The 21,297-nt window shown below is 27.1% G+C and overlaps 1 protein-coding gene across 8 annotated transcripts in view; it reads left to right on the top strand.

Annotated features, from left to right (window-relative positions):
- The window catches only part of LOC107453844 (mesoderm induction early response protein 1), a 43,956-nt gene extending 32,370 nt beyond the window's left edge, over nucleotides 1-11,586 (top strand). For 7 of the 8 annotated variants that reach the window (XM_016070816.3, XM_016070814.3, XM_016070812.3 and 4 more), the window contains 2 exons: nucleotides 5,816-5,943; nucleotides 8,718-11,367. In XM_016070816.3, coding sequence (XP_015926302.1) covers nucleotides 5,816-5,943; nucleotides 8,718-9,267 — 678 coding nt within the window. In that variant the 3' untranslated portion in view covers nucleotides 9,268-11,367. Of the gene's footprint in view, nucleotides 1-5,815; nucleotides 5,944-8,717 lie in introns of all 8 variants that reach the window. The other variant, XM_016070815.3, reaches the window with a different exon arrangement.
- Nucleotides 11,587-21,297: the final 9,711 nt, after the last annotated feature.

Raw genomic sequence — 21,297 nt, 5'->3', positions numbered from 1 at the left:
CTATAAATAAAAAATGAAAAGCATTTGGTACAAATGAAAGTAAAAATAAAAAAAAGCAAAGAAATGTGCTTTTGATTTCCTCCAACTAATTTATTTTAGATTAATAAAGGTTAAGGGGCAAGGATACAACTAGCATCTGTTTCAGAAGAATGGTTGTGGTTTTATTTTCGTCTTTTCTAAGCGAAGGTTTTGTTTGTTTGTATAATAAGTTTTTTTTTCTTTTAATGCATGGATAAATATTAAAAAAACTTTGAGAATGCTTACCAAGTATGTTAAAAGAATCTTTAATAGCAAAAACGCAAAAAGTTTGTGAGTGGGATTCATTGTCCATGTATTTCTAGGTTGCAACCATTCAAAATAGAGCAGTGGTATAGCTAGAGAGGGCAAGAGGGGACATTTCCCCCCAAGGGCGGTCTCAGAGGGGCCTCAAACTTATGTGGCATAATTGAAGAGAAATTTCTAAACAAATACACTTCTTTCTAATTACAGACCCCAAAGACACTTTAAACGCTTCAGCATTCTTAACCGAAATGCTTTCTCTAACGTTTTACCCGATATACCTAAAAAATTGAATCGAGTAAACCACCAGCCAATTATAGTAGTTTTCGTTGTGCCTAGTTTTTTTAAAAACAAAATGAGATATTGAGAAAATGTATTTAGAATTACAGTTTCTCATATTTATAAAAACCCTAAGTGTAATAAAAACTAAATTGGAAAGATACCCGCTATTAAAAATTCAAACAAAACATATGAAAATTTTTGTAGTTATTACTAACTATGTTTTAAAAAACACCTTTAAGTTTGTAAAGTATGATTCATTTATAATTCTCATTATTCATTTATAGTGGTCATTTTATAATCCAATGCACATTACAGTGAGTTTCAGTTTTTATATGCTATGCAATTTAAAATGGCCTCAAAGAGCATAATCCTAATTTGATGTCACATTGTAAGGGGGTGCAACATCCCTGAAGGATAGTTACAAATATTTGAAACTTAAAAAATGTATATATACATGAAATTCCATGAAAGAGAAGAATTATTGAAGAATATATTGCCTCTTATTATTGAAGAATTTATTGCCTCTTTTCTTGAGTTGTAATACTTTTTTTCAACTGGAAAAAAATATATGTATATAGAATTCACATTGTTTAAGGCAATTGAAGATTTACTAATGAGAAATGTTAAAAGTTTGATTGAACAAACATATAGCAATAGTGCATCTAAGAGTTATTAATTAGGTGAGAAAAAATCATACAGATGTTTGCCCAACTCTTGAACTGAGATTTAATCTTCTCTTTTTTTAACTTAATAAACAATGTTTTTTATCACACCTGTGTCAAGATGAAATTGAGAGGTCAATGCCTCATGGGAAAATAAAGACAAAACGAAGAGATTTATACCAGGGTGCATAGCGTTTTTAAAAAGTGCTTAAAGGTGCTTATTTCCGTTTTTAAAAGCCCTTAAAGGTGCTTTTTCATTGGGTGTTTTTAAAAAGTGCTTAATTTTCCCTTTTTCAAAATGAGATTTTTCCTTTACTATGTTGATTTTCGCTTCGAATTAAGCAAAAAGACAGTTCACATTGTTCTATTCAATGTTTTCACAATTAATTCAACCTCATTCTATATCGCCGTATTGTCAGTCTGTAGCGTATGAAACGCCATTCGTTTTACATGGTTGAAAATTTCATGATTTTTGACAATTGTCAAAATCAATGCCAAAAGTTTTTTTTTTTTTGACATGACTGATAAAACAAGATAAACCGTTAATTGTCAAAAACGTTCCAACCCTGCCTAAAGTCCTTAAAAATATTTTTTGAGTGCTTAAAAGGTGCTTATTTTTAGTTGAATAATTTGGCTATGTACGCTGTATAAAGATGCCTCCCTGCAACCATCTTATCACATTAAAAAAAAAAGCATAACATACATTTAAATATAAAATTACATGAGGAAGTATTTTTAGTGATTCAAATGAAAGATGCTAAAAAGGCAATATGGCCTAATTTTAATTTAACCAAACATTTAATTTTATCATTTTATGATGAAATTTCAGTGCTGTATAATTTATAATTTAGTACCTTTACCTAAGTGTTACTTTTTGTTAGTATGCTTAATGCTATTAATACAAGCTAATTATGCTTGTATTATAAACTTATCTAGAATTAAGTAATGTATACACCTTGAATTTACTGTAATTTCAATTTCATAAGCACTCGTATATTTCTGTGTTATTGTACTTCTAATTACTAGTATAGCATATTGGCACCTCTGGTTTCTCAAAGGGAGACAAATATTTTATTGTATTATATTTAACAAGTGCCCCTATTCTTAATGCATGCCTTTATTAATTTATCTTCTGCAATTTCTAACTAATTTGGATGAGCCAATAAATGTCTCTTTTACTACCTTTTCTTCTAAACAGCCATTTTTTTAAATCAAAACTGTGTCAAGGTGAGATTAAAAGGTCAATGCCTCAGGAGATAATAAAAAAATAGCAGAAGATAGGTAATGGGCTTTGCTTTTCTTAGAATTATTCACGGTTTGAGGAAAAACTGGTTAAGTGCTAGGAGGCATAGTTCTCTTTTTCTGTGAAGCGAAGAAGGCTTGTTTCTTTACTTATATGTGACATAAGAGAGTATTATTACTTTTATTATATAGAACAGTATTTTGTCATCATATTTCTAAAATTTATTTAAACTATTTTAATTTTATACATATTAAGCATGTTGATGTTGTAATTTTACTACCGAGTTTTGTACCGATTGTAATAAGTACTTTACTATTTGTACTGTTCAACCAACTCCTTAAAATTCCCCAGTTTTCATTAAAATTTATGGGACTTAGTTGGTATTTTATGGTATTCAAGAACCTTTTGTTCAAAATAGTTTGGAAGGGTCATAATATTTTGAAAAAGACTTACTTTAGGGTTATGATTACTTAAGTTTAACTGATATTATTTTATATTTTCTACTTCATGAAGAAAAAAAAAGAAAACTGCAAATAATGATTTTAAACTGAACTCTGCAATTAGGACAGGTGAATTGAAGTTTAAAAATATTTTTTAAAAATTTTATACACATTCAATTAAGAAAAAAGCAAGACAATTAAATCTTGTTTTACCATAAAATGATTTTAGTATTGTTTGAATTCACTTTCTTTTGAAATAGTTTAAAAACCCATTGAATAATAATTAAAAAATAAACTAATTGAGCCCAAAACTGTCTTTTTTAGTTTATTATTATTTATTTAGTTTTGCAATAGGGAATAAGTTATAAATAAAAAGTCTACAATTTTCAAAACATCTGGGTATTAATATTAGGGCTCAAAAATATTATAGACTAAATATTTTTAAGTAACATATTTAGCCTTTCAAAAGAGGTCCAAAATGTGCTATGACATTTTTTGCATTTTAAATTTAGCTCCCACACTAAACAAGCTTCTTTACTTACAATCACTTTAGCTCCCACACTAATGGCCCTTAAAAATTAACTACTTGATATCAGAATTGTGACTTTTTTGTGTAATTTTATACAAAGCCAGATGAAAGTAATTTTCCACTGTATTTTGGATTTATTTACGTATGATAACAATAGAGCAAAAATAACCAAAATAGCCATTTTGGAAAAAGGAAAGATATAGAGTCATTCGTATGTTTAGTAAATTTGTCATTTTATTATAAAATTTTTAGCTTGGGCAATTTTAAAATATAAATCTAAATTTCTTAAAAAGAATTATATGCATACCTGTCATTCTAAATTTCATCAAAACTAGGTCAGATAAGTTTTAACTCTCTTTTAGCACTACCTGAAAAGACACTCTTCTTTCATTCTCTGAAAGAGTGCAAATTCACCGCAACAGAAAAAATCGTCTTGTTTTCTTATTAGATTATTCACTATTATATTCTGCTATTAGTACTATTCTCTATTGTTTATATTGTGTATGTCACTTTAGCAATCTAAAAGGTATAGACTAAGGAATAGGGTGAGCATAAATCTGCATTTCTAAAGTTTTTTTTTATTTTTGAAAACTATTCACTTTTTTTTTGTTACGTAAAAGAATAAAAATAAATTTAAATGATTAATCAATTATTAAAATATGGAAAAAAATTTAGTTTTAAAATATGCAAAAAACATTTGTTACTTAGTTAAATGGAATTTATTTGAAATACGAAAGTAAATTATCCTTTAAATATTATAGTAGTTAAAATTGTGATTAACAGGTTGAATGTGCTTTATGTAAAATAAAACCTAAATGCCTGTAAAATACTTTCCTTATTATGCACAAAAATTTTTGATTTATAATGGAACTTACAAAAGATACTAAAAAAATAAAGGTTGTTAATAAGTGAAATAGAAAAAAAATTTAGTTTCAATTTAGAGATTTTATTTGTCATTCCAAATTAATGAAGATTTAAAAACAATTAATGACCTTTTTTACAGTGACAAAGTATTGAAACTTGAGTTACCTTAAGGTATTGATAAAAAATGACTTGCTGATGAAGATAATATGATGAGCATTAAAAAGAAATGTTCATCAGCATTTTAGTAATATCATGAGAGTTTGCAAGTCATGAATCTTCATAGGATATTTCCTTTTCCAAACAGAATGCAGAAATTCAGAAGAGTAGTCAAATGTGACAGTCCACTATATGTTTTGAATTATAGTAGGAAACATTTTTATTCCACAAAATTAGTAGCAGCTTTAGGTAAAAGTTAATTGCATATGAGATACTCTGCTGCATGCAACAATCAAAACCCTTGAATGTAATATTGACTTTCACATAACGAAATAAGATATGCTCCAGAGTCAATGAACATAAAAAAATAAACAAAATTTTATTATAGTAATTTTTCATAAAATTAAAAACTTATAAGATGTACCAAAATATTGGAAAATACGTCTGGTAAACATTAGCTACATGCTATCTAGAATAATGGAATTGGTGCACTGGAGAAACCTGTTGTGACAACAATTAGAACTTCTCTGACCATTAATATCAGCTTTATCAATAGTATAATCAAATACCTGTAATTAGGATATATCACTTCTGATGATTGAAGCTCATATTTTTAGTTTATATAACACTTTTCTGAAAAATCGGCACAAATAAAACTAATTTTCAGTGTCTCAAGTGTTGATATTTAGAAAAATATGTACTTCTAAGTAATCGAGGTAGAGGAAAGGAAAAAGTGAATACTTCATTTCACGAGAACAACCACAGATAATCACTGATATTATCATAATATAAATTTTTCAGTAGACAAGTTTTGGCATTCCGTTTATATATTTATATTTTTTTTTCAAATCTTGAATATGAGCAGAAATTCAAATTACCCAAACAAAATTTATCTCCAAAAAATAGTTAAGTAAATTTTTGAAGTAGTTTTTAATAACTATATAAAAAAATCGTAGTCAACTGCATTTGTAATAAAGTAATCACAGTTAACAATCGAAATGTAGTTTTTCGAGCACTGACCAATTGTAATATCCTTTAATAGTATATGGATTATAATGTTGAAATATAAAGAATACCCTAATATTCATACTGTTGAAAAATGTTATGCCTTTTGGTTTTAAAGAGCTAAATGAAATACTTTTATCAGCTGTTGTAAGTTAGGTTCCTTGCTATCGAAAAAAAAACATTTTGTGTTTTTCTTGCTGATTTGCTAGTATGAATTCTAAATTGTTTATGAACTTAACTACAATTGAGGTTAAATTTTCTTTGAGTTGGAATATTTTCCTGTATCAGTTCCATGATTTATTCAAAAGTTTTAATTTCACTTGGAATTTTTAAAATATGTTAATTATCTATTTAGGTTCGAACAAGAGCTGTGAGTGAACTTGTCCAATTTTACTATTTGTGGAAGAAAACAGAAAGACATGATGTATTTGCTAGTAAAAATAGAATTGAAAAGAAAAAATATGCTTTACATCCGGGAACAACGTAAGTTAGCTTTTCTAATTAGATAACCTGCATTGTATTTATGTTTAAATTACTTCACTGTATAACATTTTTGCTGTTTGATAAGAGGTATTTATGCAAATTATTCTAAAGGATAATAGTACAAATGAGGCAAAAAAAAAAATTTTTAGATGGAGTGTTGTAGTTTCACTTGTTCATACTTTTGCTTGTAAGTTTCTCCCACTCTCTCGTGTTATTCCTGGTTTTAATGTTTTACCAAATTTCCTAAAATTGTGGGGGGGGGGAAGCATAATTTTTTTTTCATTTTACTCTATTAGTTATATAATTCAGAATTTAATCAAGTAATATTGCTAGTAATAAATGAGACTTGAGTATGAAGTAAATTTTAAAAAAATTTTCTTTTTTCATTTAAAGTATTATCAGTTGGAAATTTTCTTTTTTGAACTCCCAATTTTTTTTTCATTGTATTATTGAGAACTTTCCCTTTTGAAATAACTTTAAAAATATCTTTTATTAAGAAATTTTTTTAAAGATTACATGTTATTTAAAATTTTGTTACAACTGTCTAAAATGAGTTTAATATATTTTGCTATTGTGAATGTTACCTTTAATGTCTAATAACACTGCTAATGTCTTACAAGTTATCTAATTTCTTAACACCATTGACAAGCACAAAGTGTTGCATTCAATTGCAATTTGTATGTAGTTATTAGTGTAATATTTTTTTTTTGTATTTTGTTTTAAAGGAAATTTTGATATTCCCTGTGCATGGTATAATATATATATATATATTCATTGCTGCACAATGGTTCTCACATTTACTCAATTTTTTCCTTTGCTTGCTGGGAGTTATGTTTATGCACTGCCTTTGACTATTTTTAGGTACAAATAGAATCAATATCAGAAGCAAAAATTCGTAATAAATTTCAATATCTGGTTTTAAACTATCTTTTCCCTTAACCCTTGGCTGGGCTGAAAAATTTATTCAAAAAAGCCATTATGGTTAAGAAAAGCCATACAAATTGTGGTCATTATATATATGTCCATACTAAAGCCATCTGCTTTATACTTTGAATAGTTTAAAGTGTTAATGCTTATGGTTTTTAAAATTTTTTTATCACCACTATATAAAAATAAATCAAGCATGTCTGGATCATTTTCAGAAAAGTGGTCATTTAATATCCCAGGAGTCCTGAAAACATAATTTTGGAAAAGCAAAATGTAGTCGAAACTATCAATATTATTTAGTTACACATATGAACTGTTACTATTTGCTTATTGGAATTCAAATATATCTTTGATATTTTTTTAAGCAAAATATCATTCCCTCACTGCGTCCTCATTCACTCATGTAAATAAATAAAAATATTTATTTTTGAAATCACTTCATGTATATTTAAATAATTTGTAAATAAAATTTATTAAATATACTTAAATAAAATTTTATCCATCATAGTAACTTTATTTTCTATCCATCTAAAAAAAATTAGAACATTTTTAATTCTGTCTCTGGCAATAGGCATTATTTCCTCACAAAATAATTAATCTGTTTTTATATAATCAGTAAATAGCAGCACATGGCTTATTCTAGTCAAATCTAGTTTGTATAGTAACAAAGAAAAGAGGTCATTTTGTTTTTAATTGGAGTACATTCTATTGTGAATAGAGCATGACTTACAAGTATTTGATTAATGTAAATATTTTTATTGCATGTCATTCCCTCTTTTATTATAAAATTAATGAAAAGAAATAATATTTTTGTTATATTTATAAAAATATGTCTATAAGTATCTATATATTTAGTGTTTGAAAATGCAACTAAGTGTAATAATTTTTTAATAAAATGGTTTATGGTAGACATATATTCTTTCCTCAATTAGGGTTGCCAATCCACAGGGAAAACCTGGAGAATACAGGGAATTTAGAAATCACCTGAAATAATAGGGAAAATGCAGGGAATTTGGAGTTTTTCTTTAGAAACTGGGAAAATACAGGGAATATTGTTTATTTTTGTCTTTTAAAAAATGGTGACCTCTCAAAGCCCAATCTATGGAATATATAAGGATGATATTTCAGCTATACTAAACTATTTCATTTACTATAACATTATTTAAGTATGTTCAGCTGTTCCTTTTTTAGTCTATGTGTTTCGAGCAATTAAAACTAGTATAGTTAGCCCAATATAGCTCATACACGAGTACAGTAATTCGTTCTTCTTAATACGTTGTGTATAATACTTACAGGGAAAACACAGGGAATTTTTTTTCCAGATTTGAGTGGCAACCCTGTACTTTTCTAATTATTAGAAATAATTATTTTCCCAAGAAACTATCTGTTACAGTGTAGTGTTTGCTGTTTTTTATTAAATGTGGTATGTATGGGGAAAATGTTAAAGTTATTATTTTTTTTTAATTAATTTTTTATGAACTATTTTTTTCTGAAAATGAGCCATATATACATGTAAGTATATTTAATCATAGTTTTTTTTTTTTTNTTTTTTTTTTTTTTTTTTTTTTTTTTTTTTTTTTTTTTTGTGCCTTTGGCAAATTAGATTTTTTTTTATCTATTTCAATTATCCTTTTTTCACTACCACTTTGGAAATTTATCCTAAGGACAAGAAACAGTTGGCAGGTAAGTAACATGTGCAATGAATGTATAGGCAAACCAGTTAAGTTAGGAAAAATGTTGAATTTATTTTAAGTTAACAGTTTTAATCTCTTGAATGAATTAGAAGAATGACAATGTATTTTTACTATCGTTTTAATGAATTCTGCTTTTTCAAAATGATTGTTTAGGGATTTTATGGATCGATTTTTGGATGAGCAAGAAAATCCCTCCAGCAACAGAGATAGATCTTCAAGCCCAAGTTCAAGAATTCCCATTTATGATGAAAATAAAAAACTTACTCCTGTCACCAGTCCAGAAACAAATGCTGACAGTTCTACCCCTGAGCTGAGTATGCAAAGTCTTGATAATCTTGATGGACCTTCCAGCACAAGTACATTTAGTACTGGTACAATAAGTAATAGTGCAGAATGTGAAAACTCTCCAAATAAAAACCAATCTGCTAATCCTAGTGACTCAAGCAGAGATTATATAAATGGTGATGATAAGGTATCTAGTACGACACCAGCATTGCCAAAAGAAGGCAATTCAATTTGTCTAAATTTAGAAACTTTAGCTGTTAATGAAAACATACCACAACAAGTTGAGTCTGAGAAAACTAGACAAGTCACGCCGCCCAGTAATGTCAGTTGTTCTCATGTTTTGAATGATGTGTCAAGATTTCATGAGGATTGCAATTTCAGGTTTGACATTGAAAAAGATAATGAGTCTCTTGACTAGAGAAATAGGTTTTGATGCATCATTGAACATTGATTCATTTATAACTAAAATTGTTTCTGTGTACATAATGCTGAAATATTTCACGTTCATCATTGAGATTTTTATACATTGACTTATATAATGCATTTATATATAAAAAAAATGTATATTTAAGAACCTTTTCTGTAAGTAAAATGCAAAGTACATTTTCTATATTGTATAGACATATAAAGAGAAACTAAATCTATAAAGTTTGAAAGAGTATGTGAATGGAGTGGCAAGCCAGCTGAGCATTAACATGCAATAATTGCATCTGTGGTAGAAAATGTATGCTTATATTCTAAAGCTTCAAATCAAACTAAAAACAATGTGCATTAACAAAACCATGCTTATTACTATTGTTGGTTTACATGATATTTTTTCATCTTTAATTATCACAAATAATTTTTTTGTTTTGTTGAATCTACAGAATTATAACTGCAGAGTTTTATTATTTTATTTTAAGCTTTGTATCATTTCACATCACTTAAAGTATAATTTAAAGCATCACTAATTTTATTTTTAATATAATGAAATTAAGAAATACATCAAAGTTTGATTTACACCAAGGTTTGATTTTCACTGCATCTTTTGTTTATGTGAACTATTTGTGTGTTTTAGATTATAACACTTAGATTTATATTATTTTTATACACATTATCATAGTCAGGACTATTTTTAAATCTTAAAAGAAATTTTGTTTTCTTTTTACTGACATTATCTTCCAGGGGTGATTGTATTTCGTAGGTATCCCGGAATTCTGGGTTTTTCATATTATCCTTTCAGGTCTAAAAATTAGGAACAGGACATATGATTTTTCTGGGAATATCGCATTTCTCAAGACCATTGGTTCTTGAACTTTCGCTAATCAAAAACTTTTAATCCGACAAAATTTTCGCTAATTTCCTCTAACAAGACGCTTCCATACTTGCGATTCTTTTAGTTTGGTGGATTTTTGCCATTTTGAATATTTTAAACTGCGCCAGAATACGCTAATATCACAATTCCTTTCATGCGGTTTAAATATCAAGCATCAATTTTCGTATTTACCTCATTTAAGTTACACGTTGGGATTTGTATTCACATAGCTAAAAAATCTTACATAGCGATTCGTATTCATGCAATTTAAAAAATTCAACATTGCGATTCATACTCATTCGATTATTAAAATCCAATGTTGCAATACTTGTAAGCCCTGGGGCAAAATGTTTTCGGCCTTTATGCGACAGATCTCTCTAGACCCGATATCTTTCTGCAAGGTACTTATAATAATAATTATTCTAATTAAAAGTGATAAAAACATTGTGTTAACGAAGAAAAATATTCTATTTTTATAAAATTAATTTTACATCTTTGAGGGGGGGAACACACTAATTATTCCCTTTTTTGTGAATCATCACATTAAAGAAAAATTTGTTATAATTCCTCAATTCCGCTGCAGTAACTACCGAAAAAAAAAGATTGACAACGAAATCATGTAAATCGGAACTTTTGAAAAGGGTTACTCATGCATGTTTCGTTTCGAGATTCGGTTGTTGTAATAAATATTGGATTTTAAAAACAAAATGAAAATCAATTTCAACTCTAAAATACAATTAAAACTATGAATTTACGATATTATTTGCATAAATTGTGATTTGCATCAGAAAATAATTATTTAAATGCGTGATTACATGCAGAAATAATATACACTAAGAAATAACTAGAATTTTAAAAAACCTGTAGAAATTGGTATAGCTAGCAATAACTGCTGAAAAAATTTTGAAATCGTCGCATTAAAAGAGCAAATTATCAAATAGGCGATAATGAGTTTCACATGTAATAAAATTGTTTTAAAAAAACGTTGAGGATCTTTTTTAAATGTGGAAATTCGTAGCAATAACTATCGAAAGAACGATTGAAATACCTTATGGATCAACGATGATATTGGGCATGTTAAAAAGTGATTTCTTGCATCCGGGATTCGAACCTTGCATGCCGTAATAATATTGCCATTTTTCAACAAAAAAATAACAAGAATATCAATAATAGTATCCGAGCAATAAAAACCGCAGATTTTATTAAATAAATAAATAAAAAATAGAGAATATAAATTTTTAGCAATAATTGCCAAGGAAAAAAGGGATCAAAACACTACATATATTATTTCTTAAATGAGAATAGAAAAATCATGAGCATTTCTGTCCCCTCTGATACGTGAGAAAGTCACCTTTTGAATGTAATTCTGCAGAGGAAAAAAAAATTCTTTCTACAATTTTTGCAGAAAAGAAAATCATAATTTTTTACTTCACAAAAGAAAAATCTTCCTGCAAGAACTAAGTAACATTCTGCCACACAGCTTGTAACAACCAAGATTTTTCTTAATTAGTTACTATTAATGTGTGATTTTTATCATTGGTAGGTAATTTAATTATAGATTTTATTTTTTTTTTAAAATAAATAAATAAATATGGAAGGTATATAAATTGATATGTATGGTATATAAATTTATATTGATATTTTGCACAGAAAATTTTCAGGGTTTTTCACTTTGTGTCACCAATCACCCCTGATCTTCTTTAAAATAACTTTCTACCTTAACAGGATATGTCTGATTAGATTAGTCACAGTTGAATTAATTTGAGAATCAAGTTTATTTTTTAGAAATTATTTCTAAATCTATAAAAAACAAAATGCTAATGATTTGTTTACACATTTTAAAATTAATAAATGCTATTTTTTTGTGAATGTGTTCAAAAATTGATAAATATAAACAGTGTTAAATTTCCTATTTTCAATATATACTTATATTTAGTTCATAATCATTTTATTATCTTATTCAAATCAACATACTTCATTTTATTATTATATTCAATATTTTTTTACATTTAATTGATTATTATATTCAATATTTATTATATTTAATTTTCATTATATTCAATATTTATTATATTCTATTTATTATGTTCAATTTATTATATTTGATTCATTATACTTTTCAATTATACTTCATCTTACTTTTACCTCATATTATAAAATTTTCCTCATATCTTATTTTTAAAAAACCTTATGCTTTTTAAAAGAGTCTTATATTTAATTTTGATTTGTTGTATTTATTTTTAAGGCCTTAGCGTGCTTTTGAAATACTGTAAAATCTAAGGAAATATGTAACTGATTCATTAATAAAAGTCATATTATTGTTTGTTGTAATAAAATGAATAAACTCTTTGTTATTATATGAATCAACTTTTGTTATTAAATTAATCAGCTTTTTGTTATTAAATTAATCAACTTTTTGTTAGTAAATAATTCCACTTCTGTTATTGGATAAATTTAATTTTTGTTATTTAAGTAATTTACTTATATTCATTAAATGGGTTGTTAAATTGAATGAGCTAAAAACTCGACTGCCTGATGTAAAAATTTGCAGAATTATTAGTACTTGAGTTTATGGAAAAAATTTGATTTCAAAACAATGCTCAATATAATATCCCTTGTGATCTGTGCTATAACAGACATAACTTGAGGTCATTATATTATGAGTGCACTAGAACACTGTAAATATTAACTAATAGCTAAGAAATAAATAAAATTAACAATTGACTAATTTTTAAAAAACATTTCTTTACTTAGGTTTTAATTTGGTTTCTAATAGAAAAGTTGGTAATAATTGAACTTTTCTCTTTCGAATTTTATGTATCTTTTTATAATTTCTCGGATACTGATAAACTTAACAAAATTTTTAAATTTTTTCTGATATTAATGATAAATTATTTTGCATTGTATTGGGGAAACTTTTGTCCTTCAATGATTCTATTGCTTTGAATTTTGCTATTGATACTATTTAATTTTTTTTAATATGTTAATTTTGTTAATGTTATAAAATATATTTAAGTTATTTTTACATCTTGAGTGTCTTAGTGCTAATAAGCCAAGCTCTAAAGATTGTTTTGATCTATGTATAATTTTATTTATTTATTTATTTTTTAAATTGCAAATATTATTTAAAAAATGGTTTTGCCTAATTTCATTAAGCATTCAGGTTTTCCAGTTTTTTGTTGTTGTTGTTGTTCGTTTAGTATTCTTAGACATAGTCTTTTTTTAATTTCTTTTTTATCTATGTAGAGATAATTCAGACAACTAAATGTTTCTGCGTTATCAATTTCTTTAATACTATTAAATATTAAAAAAAATTAATGAAAATAATTAGATTGATAATTTAAAATTATTTATTGACGATTATAAAGGTCACAAATATTTTGCATTGCTTAGAAAAATTATTACCTAACTTTTTACAAAATGTATCCTCTGTATCTTTCTGTTTGAAAAGAATGTCATATTTTGGCATTTATAGTTTATGCTTTTTTTAATGTGTGTTTTCAAATGTTTTTTTTTAAAGCTTTTTTTATCCAATAAGAATTACTTTTGATGCTTTTAAAATTATTCTAAATTATCAGAGTTGTGTTTTTTTTCCCATGTTTTAAAACATGTTTAGAAATTTTCTGAATTCTGTGTTTGTTTCATTGTTTCTTTCCCCTTTTTTTAATCCATCATTGAAGTATCATACTTTTTTTAATAAAATACAATACATTATTCGTAGCCAAATATAAAATTTGGTTAGCAGATTTCTGTATGAAGAAAAATTTTAACTTTTGACATTGAAAGTTACTTTCTGTTTACTTTTATGGTTTCTAGCTTTGTTTTCATGAAGTACATTTTTTTAAAATGAGTTTAACATATTAGGCTGGTGCAAAAGTTATTGTTGCTTTTCGTTTTACTCATACTTTCTTTCGCATTACGTGTGTAAATCATCATTATCTTGTAAGGAAAATTAAATTCTTATCTCAAAATGCTGGGTGTCTCATTCAGTTAAACATTTGATTCAGATTTATGTGATAAGAAACTACAACATAAAACTAAAAGTTAAAAAAAAAAATTAAAAAAATCTAACTGTGCACCTGAAGTAGATAAATAAAGTGTTTCTTTTATTTAACATTCTTATGCATAAATTATATTTTGTAGTCTTCTGATTACTACCCTTAAAGGTGACAAAATTGAAAGAACCAACAACTCTCCCTCCACACTTATTTGTTCTTTTATAATAATGCTTCATGAGTGAAAAATGTAAATACTACAATATTTAATTATTATTTTTTTTTTAAAAAAAAAGACATGTTTGTTTTTTATAATTAAGTTTTTGCAATGTTTTGATTTTGAAATTAAAAAATTTTCAGAAAAATTTCTGTCAAGACAGTGAAGAAAAAAATAAAAATTGTTTTTGAATTCTGTTCTAATTCAACTCTCAAGAAATTTATAAAGAAAAAAAAATATGTCGTGTGACCTGAAGTAAGGTTTCACGTACATCTATTTTAAGAGAGCATTTTAGACCTTAGATTTTGAGTTCTGACCAAATTTTTTTAATGAAATTATAGTTAACTTATTTAGGCCATAAATTAATATCTGTACAAATTCACACAGCTCTTTTAAAATCATATAACAAGCAGTTGAGAGTAACCAACTATTTTTGCACAAACCTACTAAGTGATTTCCCCTAGTCACTGCTTTTATTCATGTCTTAAACTATTGCTTTCTGTTATAGTTATACTTTCAGTTCATAAAGAAAAAATTTGTTTTCAAGTTTTTGTTAAGCCAAAGAATGCTTTTACCTTACTGATCTGCTTTTAAAGGTATTAATAGATCATCATAATAGGAGTGAAAATGTATTAATAAGACATAATAGAAGTGAAAAGTACTTTACTCATTGTTAATTGTGTGTTGTTATTAATTACATTTTTAGTTCTCATTTAACAGTTCCACTTTTTTTGTCTGGTTTCAGTTACTCTTATTTCCCATGCTATTTAAGTTTCAAATTGCTTTTATGTTTTTCCACTATCAACAAAGCTATCAAAATTATGTCAAATTTTTGGTCTCTTTACTTGCATTTATTATGTACATTTACTGTTATAACCTGCATCATAAAAAAAAGATCACAAATAATCTGTGATTTTATTGTGTTAAAATCTTTGGCCTATTACTTTAAAAGTTAGTTATTGAAAGTTAATTTTACATTTTTAGCACCCCATTACTATTGTTTAGGTTATGGGCGTGCTTATGCCATTTTTTGCCATCATAACTGCTCTTGATAGCGATTAACTCACGGACATCACTGATTCTGTTCTACTGGATAAGAATAAAGGAACCTTGTGTTCGATTATATTTATTATATATAGCAAATTTTATAAATTTAATATTTATTTATTATTATTATTATTTTTTTTGCATACTATTTTTCCCTTACCAAAGCCATATAATGTCATTTGAACTATAAATGCAGATTCAATAGACATCAAAGAGAATTCTAATCATACAAAAATTTGAATGAAATTGTTCAAAAATTTGATACTTAGTAATTATTGAACTACCTAATATCAATTTAGTTTGCTATAGATTTCCAATTCTAATTAATGACAAAATTGTTAGTTAAAACTCCAATTTCAATGTGAACAAAATAATTTACCTCCAAAGTGGAAAAGCAAGGCACTTAATTCAGGCTATAAGTTTTATTTTCTTAGTTCATATCTGATCTTCTTTAAANTATATATATATAATATTCAGTTGGTAATAAATGTATTCATTAAGATTTAAAAAGGAAATAGCTCATTGTATTTACTAATTCCAACATACATCTTTAAACAGTGTTTTTCAGTTCTCTAATAGAAATATTTCAGCTTTAAGTTTCATATAATTTTTACTATTTACTGTAATGAAGACAGTCTTGTCAAAGAGCATTAAAATTGCTTATGTATACTCTATCCATACATTTGTAAAAATATTTAACCCAGGTTCTTTAATTTTCACTTCGACATATTAATTTAAATATTGTCTTGTGCACATACACTTTTTAATTTAAATTTTTATTCTGTCTCTTAGCAAGAGGGAATAAAATATCTTTTATATTCCCTTGTATCTAGATTAATTTCTGTATCTTTCCTCAAGTTTTGTTTATAACATTAAAACATGATCATATTAATTACTTTATTAGGGTAGTTGATACTTCTATAAAAATAAATAGTATTGGTCAATTTATTAGCAATACTATTAGATATCTTTTAGCTTTGCAGTTGATTTCTCACATTTTGTTCATTGAGGGTTATTGATCTAAACAATTGTTTCAAATATTGATAAAATGTGATAGTTAAAAATATGTTATTCCTCATAATAACATAGTGATATCAAGATTTTTTTTAATATTTCTAATTCAACATATGCTTAATGATTCAACATGTGCAACTTGTTAATTATTAAATGGAAGTTGAGATTTTATGTGCTCTGCAGTAAAAAAGTAGATTTTAAATTTTTCCAAATCTTTCTTTTGGAGAGTGTAATATATTTTTTATATATAAAATATATTAATTTTCTTTTAAAACGTGTAATGAAGTTTACCCTCTACTAGACATCAGCCAGTTTTGTGAATGAATGAGATTTTCTTCTGCATTACTTTATAAAAAAAAATTAATAATTTTATTTCATATTTGGATAGTTTGAGATAGCCCACAAAGTAAGTGAAGTTGAAGGTTATGCACAAATTTATTTTAATTTAAATTAATCTCTTAAGCAAAGCCACTAATGAATAAAATTCTGTGGGTAAAATAAAAATAAAAACCCATTTTTCTTTAATGTCATATATTTGTTTTAGCCTTAATTTTTGCTTCAGTTGCATCTAGTTGACTATAACTTTTCTTATACTAATATTTGTATACACATTCACATTTTTTCTCTTTTGCAATAAATAAGTTGCTGATACAATTTCAGTTGCATCTAGTTGACTATAAATTTTCTTGTACTAATATGTGTATATACATAGTATACACATTTATATTTTTTCTCTTTTGCAATAAATAAGTTGCTGATACAATTTCAGTTATCATCTGAGCTTCATGTGTACCTAATTTATGTATTATTATAATCATTATTATATTGAAGTTTTTTTTATGTTTTCTTGTCTCCCTGATCCGTCATGTTTTTGTCATAACAGCATATTTTAAATGCTAATAAAAATATATTTTCAAATATGGATTGCAACTTTATTGTAGTTTACTTTACTTTGCCAAAATATCTAAACATTTTATTACAGGGATGATAATAATACCGTGTATTATACCAATAAGTCAGAGTTATAAATAACCTGGGTGTTAGTGGTGTGCCGAATGAGCCTATGTGTGTGTGATGAGTATCCAATCAAAAAGGGCATCTAATCAATGATTTAAGACCCTGAAACTTTAATTATATTAATGTATATATGATTTTCAAACAACTTCAAAGTATTAAAATTTATATGTATAGTTTATTTCTTAAAAATAATAAATAAATAAAATTAAAAATATTCCGTTAGAAATAAATTTTTTTTTATACCAAAGAATGATATCTGAATATATTGACAAAAATTATCAGTATAAATTTTCCCTTTTACAAGATTTCTATTCCCTAATTAGAGATTTGCTAAAAATATATCAGGAAACTGTCGGAAATATATTTATATAATAAATTTTCGAATAAAAGGTCACACAATTTTTCTGGAGTGGTTCTTAAATGCGTTCTAAGAAAGAGTTAAAAGGGGTTCCGCGAGTTAATACTTTTTATAACCAAAGATGAGTGCGTATGTAATCTCTAGTAAGTGTTTTTATAATGATTATATTATGATCCAACCAATAATTTATATCTTATTTAATCTTTTGGTTTCTTATAATTTATATCTTATTTAATCTTTGTGAAATTATTATTCAAGTAAAATGCCAATGAATTAGAAATGGCATTTTTTAAATGAAAATATATTTCTAATAATACATTGAAAAAATTATGAAAAGAACAAGCACTTATAAAATATTGCATTAGTATTTCATATTGCACTTTTCAAATCAAAATAACAATTCTTTTAAATTCATTTCGAAGTAAACCATAATTTGGTTTATTTTATTCATTTTCAACTTATGCAAAAACAAGTTCATAACTAGACCAGGAATAACACAAGTATTGAAAATTTAACTGTCCGATATAAAACTGAATTTAAGATTATTGATGATAAAACGAAAAATCTTCATTCCTTTAATTAAAATTTCAAAAATAGTCTTTTATAGGTTAAAAGGTTCACAATTACCTTAATAAACTTTATTTATAAACTCAGGGTTCAAACGAAAGAAAGTTGATTATTTAGGGTTCCGTACCCGAAAAGACACTGTTTTAATTAAATTTACCATTAAGGAAAACTGGTTTCAGTCTAGAAGTCAAGAGATCTACAAGGGCCCTAAAAAAAATTTTTTTTTTTTTGTTAATCACCCAATTTTTTGTGTCTTTTGTTAGTTAGTCATTTTTTGTAACGTTTTTCGCAGATTGTAAATAGCCATTAACGATGACAATTTACAGTGTGTATCTTTGTGTTAAGCTTTTATTTGGTAATTATGCCATTTTACTTTAAACCAGCAATAGCTACAAAAGCTGTACAGACCAAGGGGTTTAGGAGTTCCAATCTCTCTCGGCAGCCAAAAAACTAACGTAACTTCAAAACTAACAGTTGTAATGTTTGAGCAATAATTCAGTATACTTTATTGCTTAATCTGACCTCGCAGTTGTACTTTATTTCCTATATTTTTGAAGGGAAAAAATGCCATAATTTGTAGTACATTTTAAAAAAAATAATAAGTTTTTCCCCTACAGGAATCTTGCTTACGAAAAGCATCCAATATATCTCAGATATGTCTCAGACCCAGAATGGACAAGTGACAAACATATTGTCTCAAAATGCAGAAAACGATTAAACTTACTTAAATATATTGCGGGCAAAGATTGGGGAGCCGATGCAGTCACGTTGAGAGATACCTATTGGACTCTCATTAGACCCATCCTGGAATATGGTTTTCCTGTGTACTGCTGTGCTTCTGCCACTAATCTGGATAAATTGGAAAGGGTCCAACTAAGTGCTGCAAGAATAATTACTGGACTCAGACGTAGTTGTCCTAAAGAAATAGTCCTCTTTGAGGCTGATCTTTAACCTCTCCAAACTAGAAGAAAGGCTAATCTCACAAATTACTTCAACAAACTTTCTAGCTATGGTCAGCACAATAGAACTTCTCTTTACCTTAACAATTGGCACAACAATCAGCGACTGAAGAAAAACAGTCCATTCAGTCATGTAGAACTTCTGTATTTGCCTTCTGAAGACGTTGGGGCCCACTCCTTAAAATCTTGCCTGAATCCTTCAGAGGGAATCCCCAGAGTCCACTTCGGCTTTTCTGCTCCGGTCACAAAGAAAGATCATATTCCAGCTGAACTTAGGCAGCTAGCTTTGGAAATTTTAGGCGAGATTCCCAGTGACGCCGTAAAAATTTACACAGACGGTAGTGGACTGGGAGACCTAGCTGGTAGCGACGTCTTCATTGAAAAATCTGGGCAAAATTACACTATCTGTCTCCGTAATCCTGATTTCACTTCAGTCTTTAGAAGTGAACTAATCGCAATTGAGCAGGGCATCGATGCTATAATCAACGAGAGTGACTTTGGAGATCTTTGGATCCTGTCGGACAGTCGTAGCTCCCTTCAACACTTACACAATTGGACTAAAGTTGGAGACAAAACAAGCATCTCCATTCTCCATTCTTCTTAAACTTCAACTATTTCAAAGTACCACGACATTCATCTTCAGTGGATACCATCCCGCGTTGACATCTTTGGCAATGAGCAAGCTGTTCGGTAGTTATTCAACACCTTCGTCCTCAGCCCTTAGCTACTCAGAGAATCAGTCCAAAATCAAAAGCCATCTATCAAAAAAGTGGAGGATCCCCCCCTCTCATAACTGGTATGCGGCCAAGGAACCGGGCTCTTCACTTGTTCATATAGGTGATAGAGCGTCTCAAACAGCAATTGCCAGATTGGCAAGTGGACACACGAATAGTCTCTGGTACTTCGAAGGAAGAAAGACTTATGCAGTCTGCTCCAAATGTGAAACCCAGCAGGCCTCTGCCGAACATATCCTTGACTGCTTGGGCCTTTCCAAGGAGGACTTATACGCTACTCCACTTCTTGTCATCGACTTTTTGAGGGTCAACAATGTATTGGATCTTGTCTGACTCCGTCAGACAATTGGAGGATAAGGAACAACAACAATAATATGACTAATAATATATAAATATACATAAATAATAAATATATTTTTCTTTGCTGGAATTGCTGATCATTATATGGTGCAATTAAAAAAATTGCACCCAATAAGCATTTGATGATCAATTATTCATATTATCTGAGATAGCTGGTTAATTATTTTTCAATCAACAGTAAATCTATACTTTAGCCCTGGAAGACAGTTGTGTTAACATATTTTCTGTTATCAACAAAAGAAGTAGACTTTCCAATGAATATTTGGAATATTATTCTCATTTTTCCATTTCCACTAACGTGAATCGATAATTTTATTCATTGAATTTTTTTAAACTATTTTAATAAACTGGACATTAAGTTTACAGTATTTTTTTAACAAAGATTTTTCTATTTACAAATCTGATTTATTCAAATGCAAATAATTTTATTTATTGTATATCTTTTGTTGCTAGATATTAATTGACATTTAAATTACAGTAATATATCAATCTTTTTATAAGATAATAATAAAAATTGAAATATTTACTAACAGAGACTTTATTAATAATAATTTACACATTAAAATAGCACAGACAACAGCTCTTCGTCATTTTCCTAGTGAATTTTTTGAAAATACTAAGATATGATTTTTACGCCTCTTAACTTTCAGAAATCTGTTTGAACTTAACTGAAGTATGTTTTCTGCAAATTAACTTTGAAAACGTCAGTTATATTAAGAACCATTTTTTTTAATTGTGCAAAATACAAATGATTTTTTTCATAATTATAATCCAGATTATTGTGCGTAAAAAATGTGTAACAAAATTAATTATTGAAAAGCTTTTTTATTATTATATAGGCACTGTTTATAAATATAATTTTAACCATTATTATTTTATTGAAAGA

This window comes from Parasteatoda tepidariorum, chromosome X1 (assembly GCF_043381705.1).
Source record: "Parasteatoda tepidariorum isolate YZ-2023 chromosome X1, CAS_Ptep_4.0, whole genome shotgun sequence".
NCBI lineage: Eukaryota > Metazoa > Arthropoda > Arachnida > Araneae > Theridiidae > Parasteatoda > Parasteatoda tepidariorum.
This window is presented reverse-complemented; position numbering and strand designations above follow the sequence as displayed.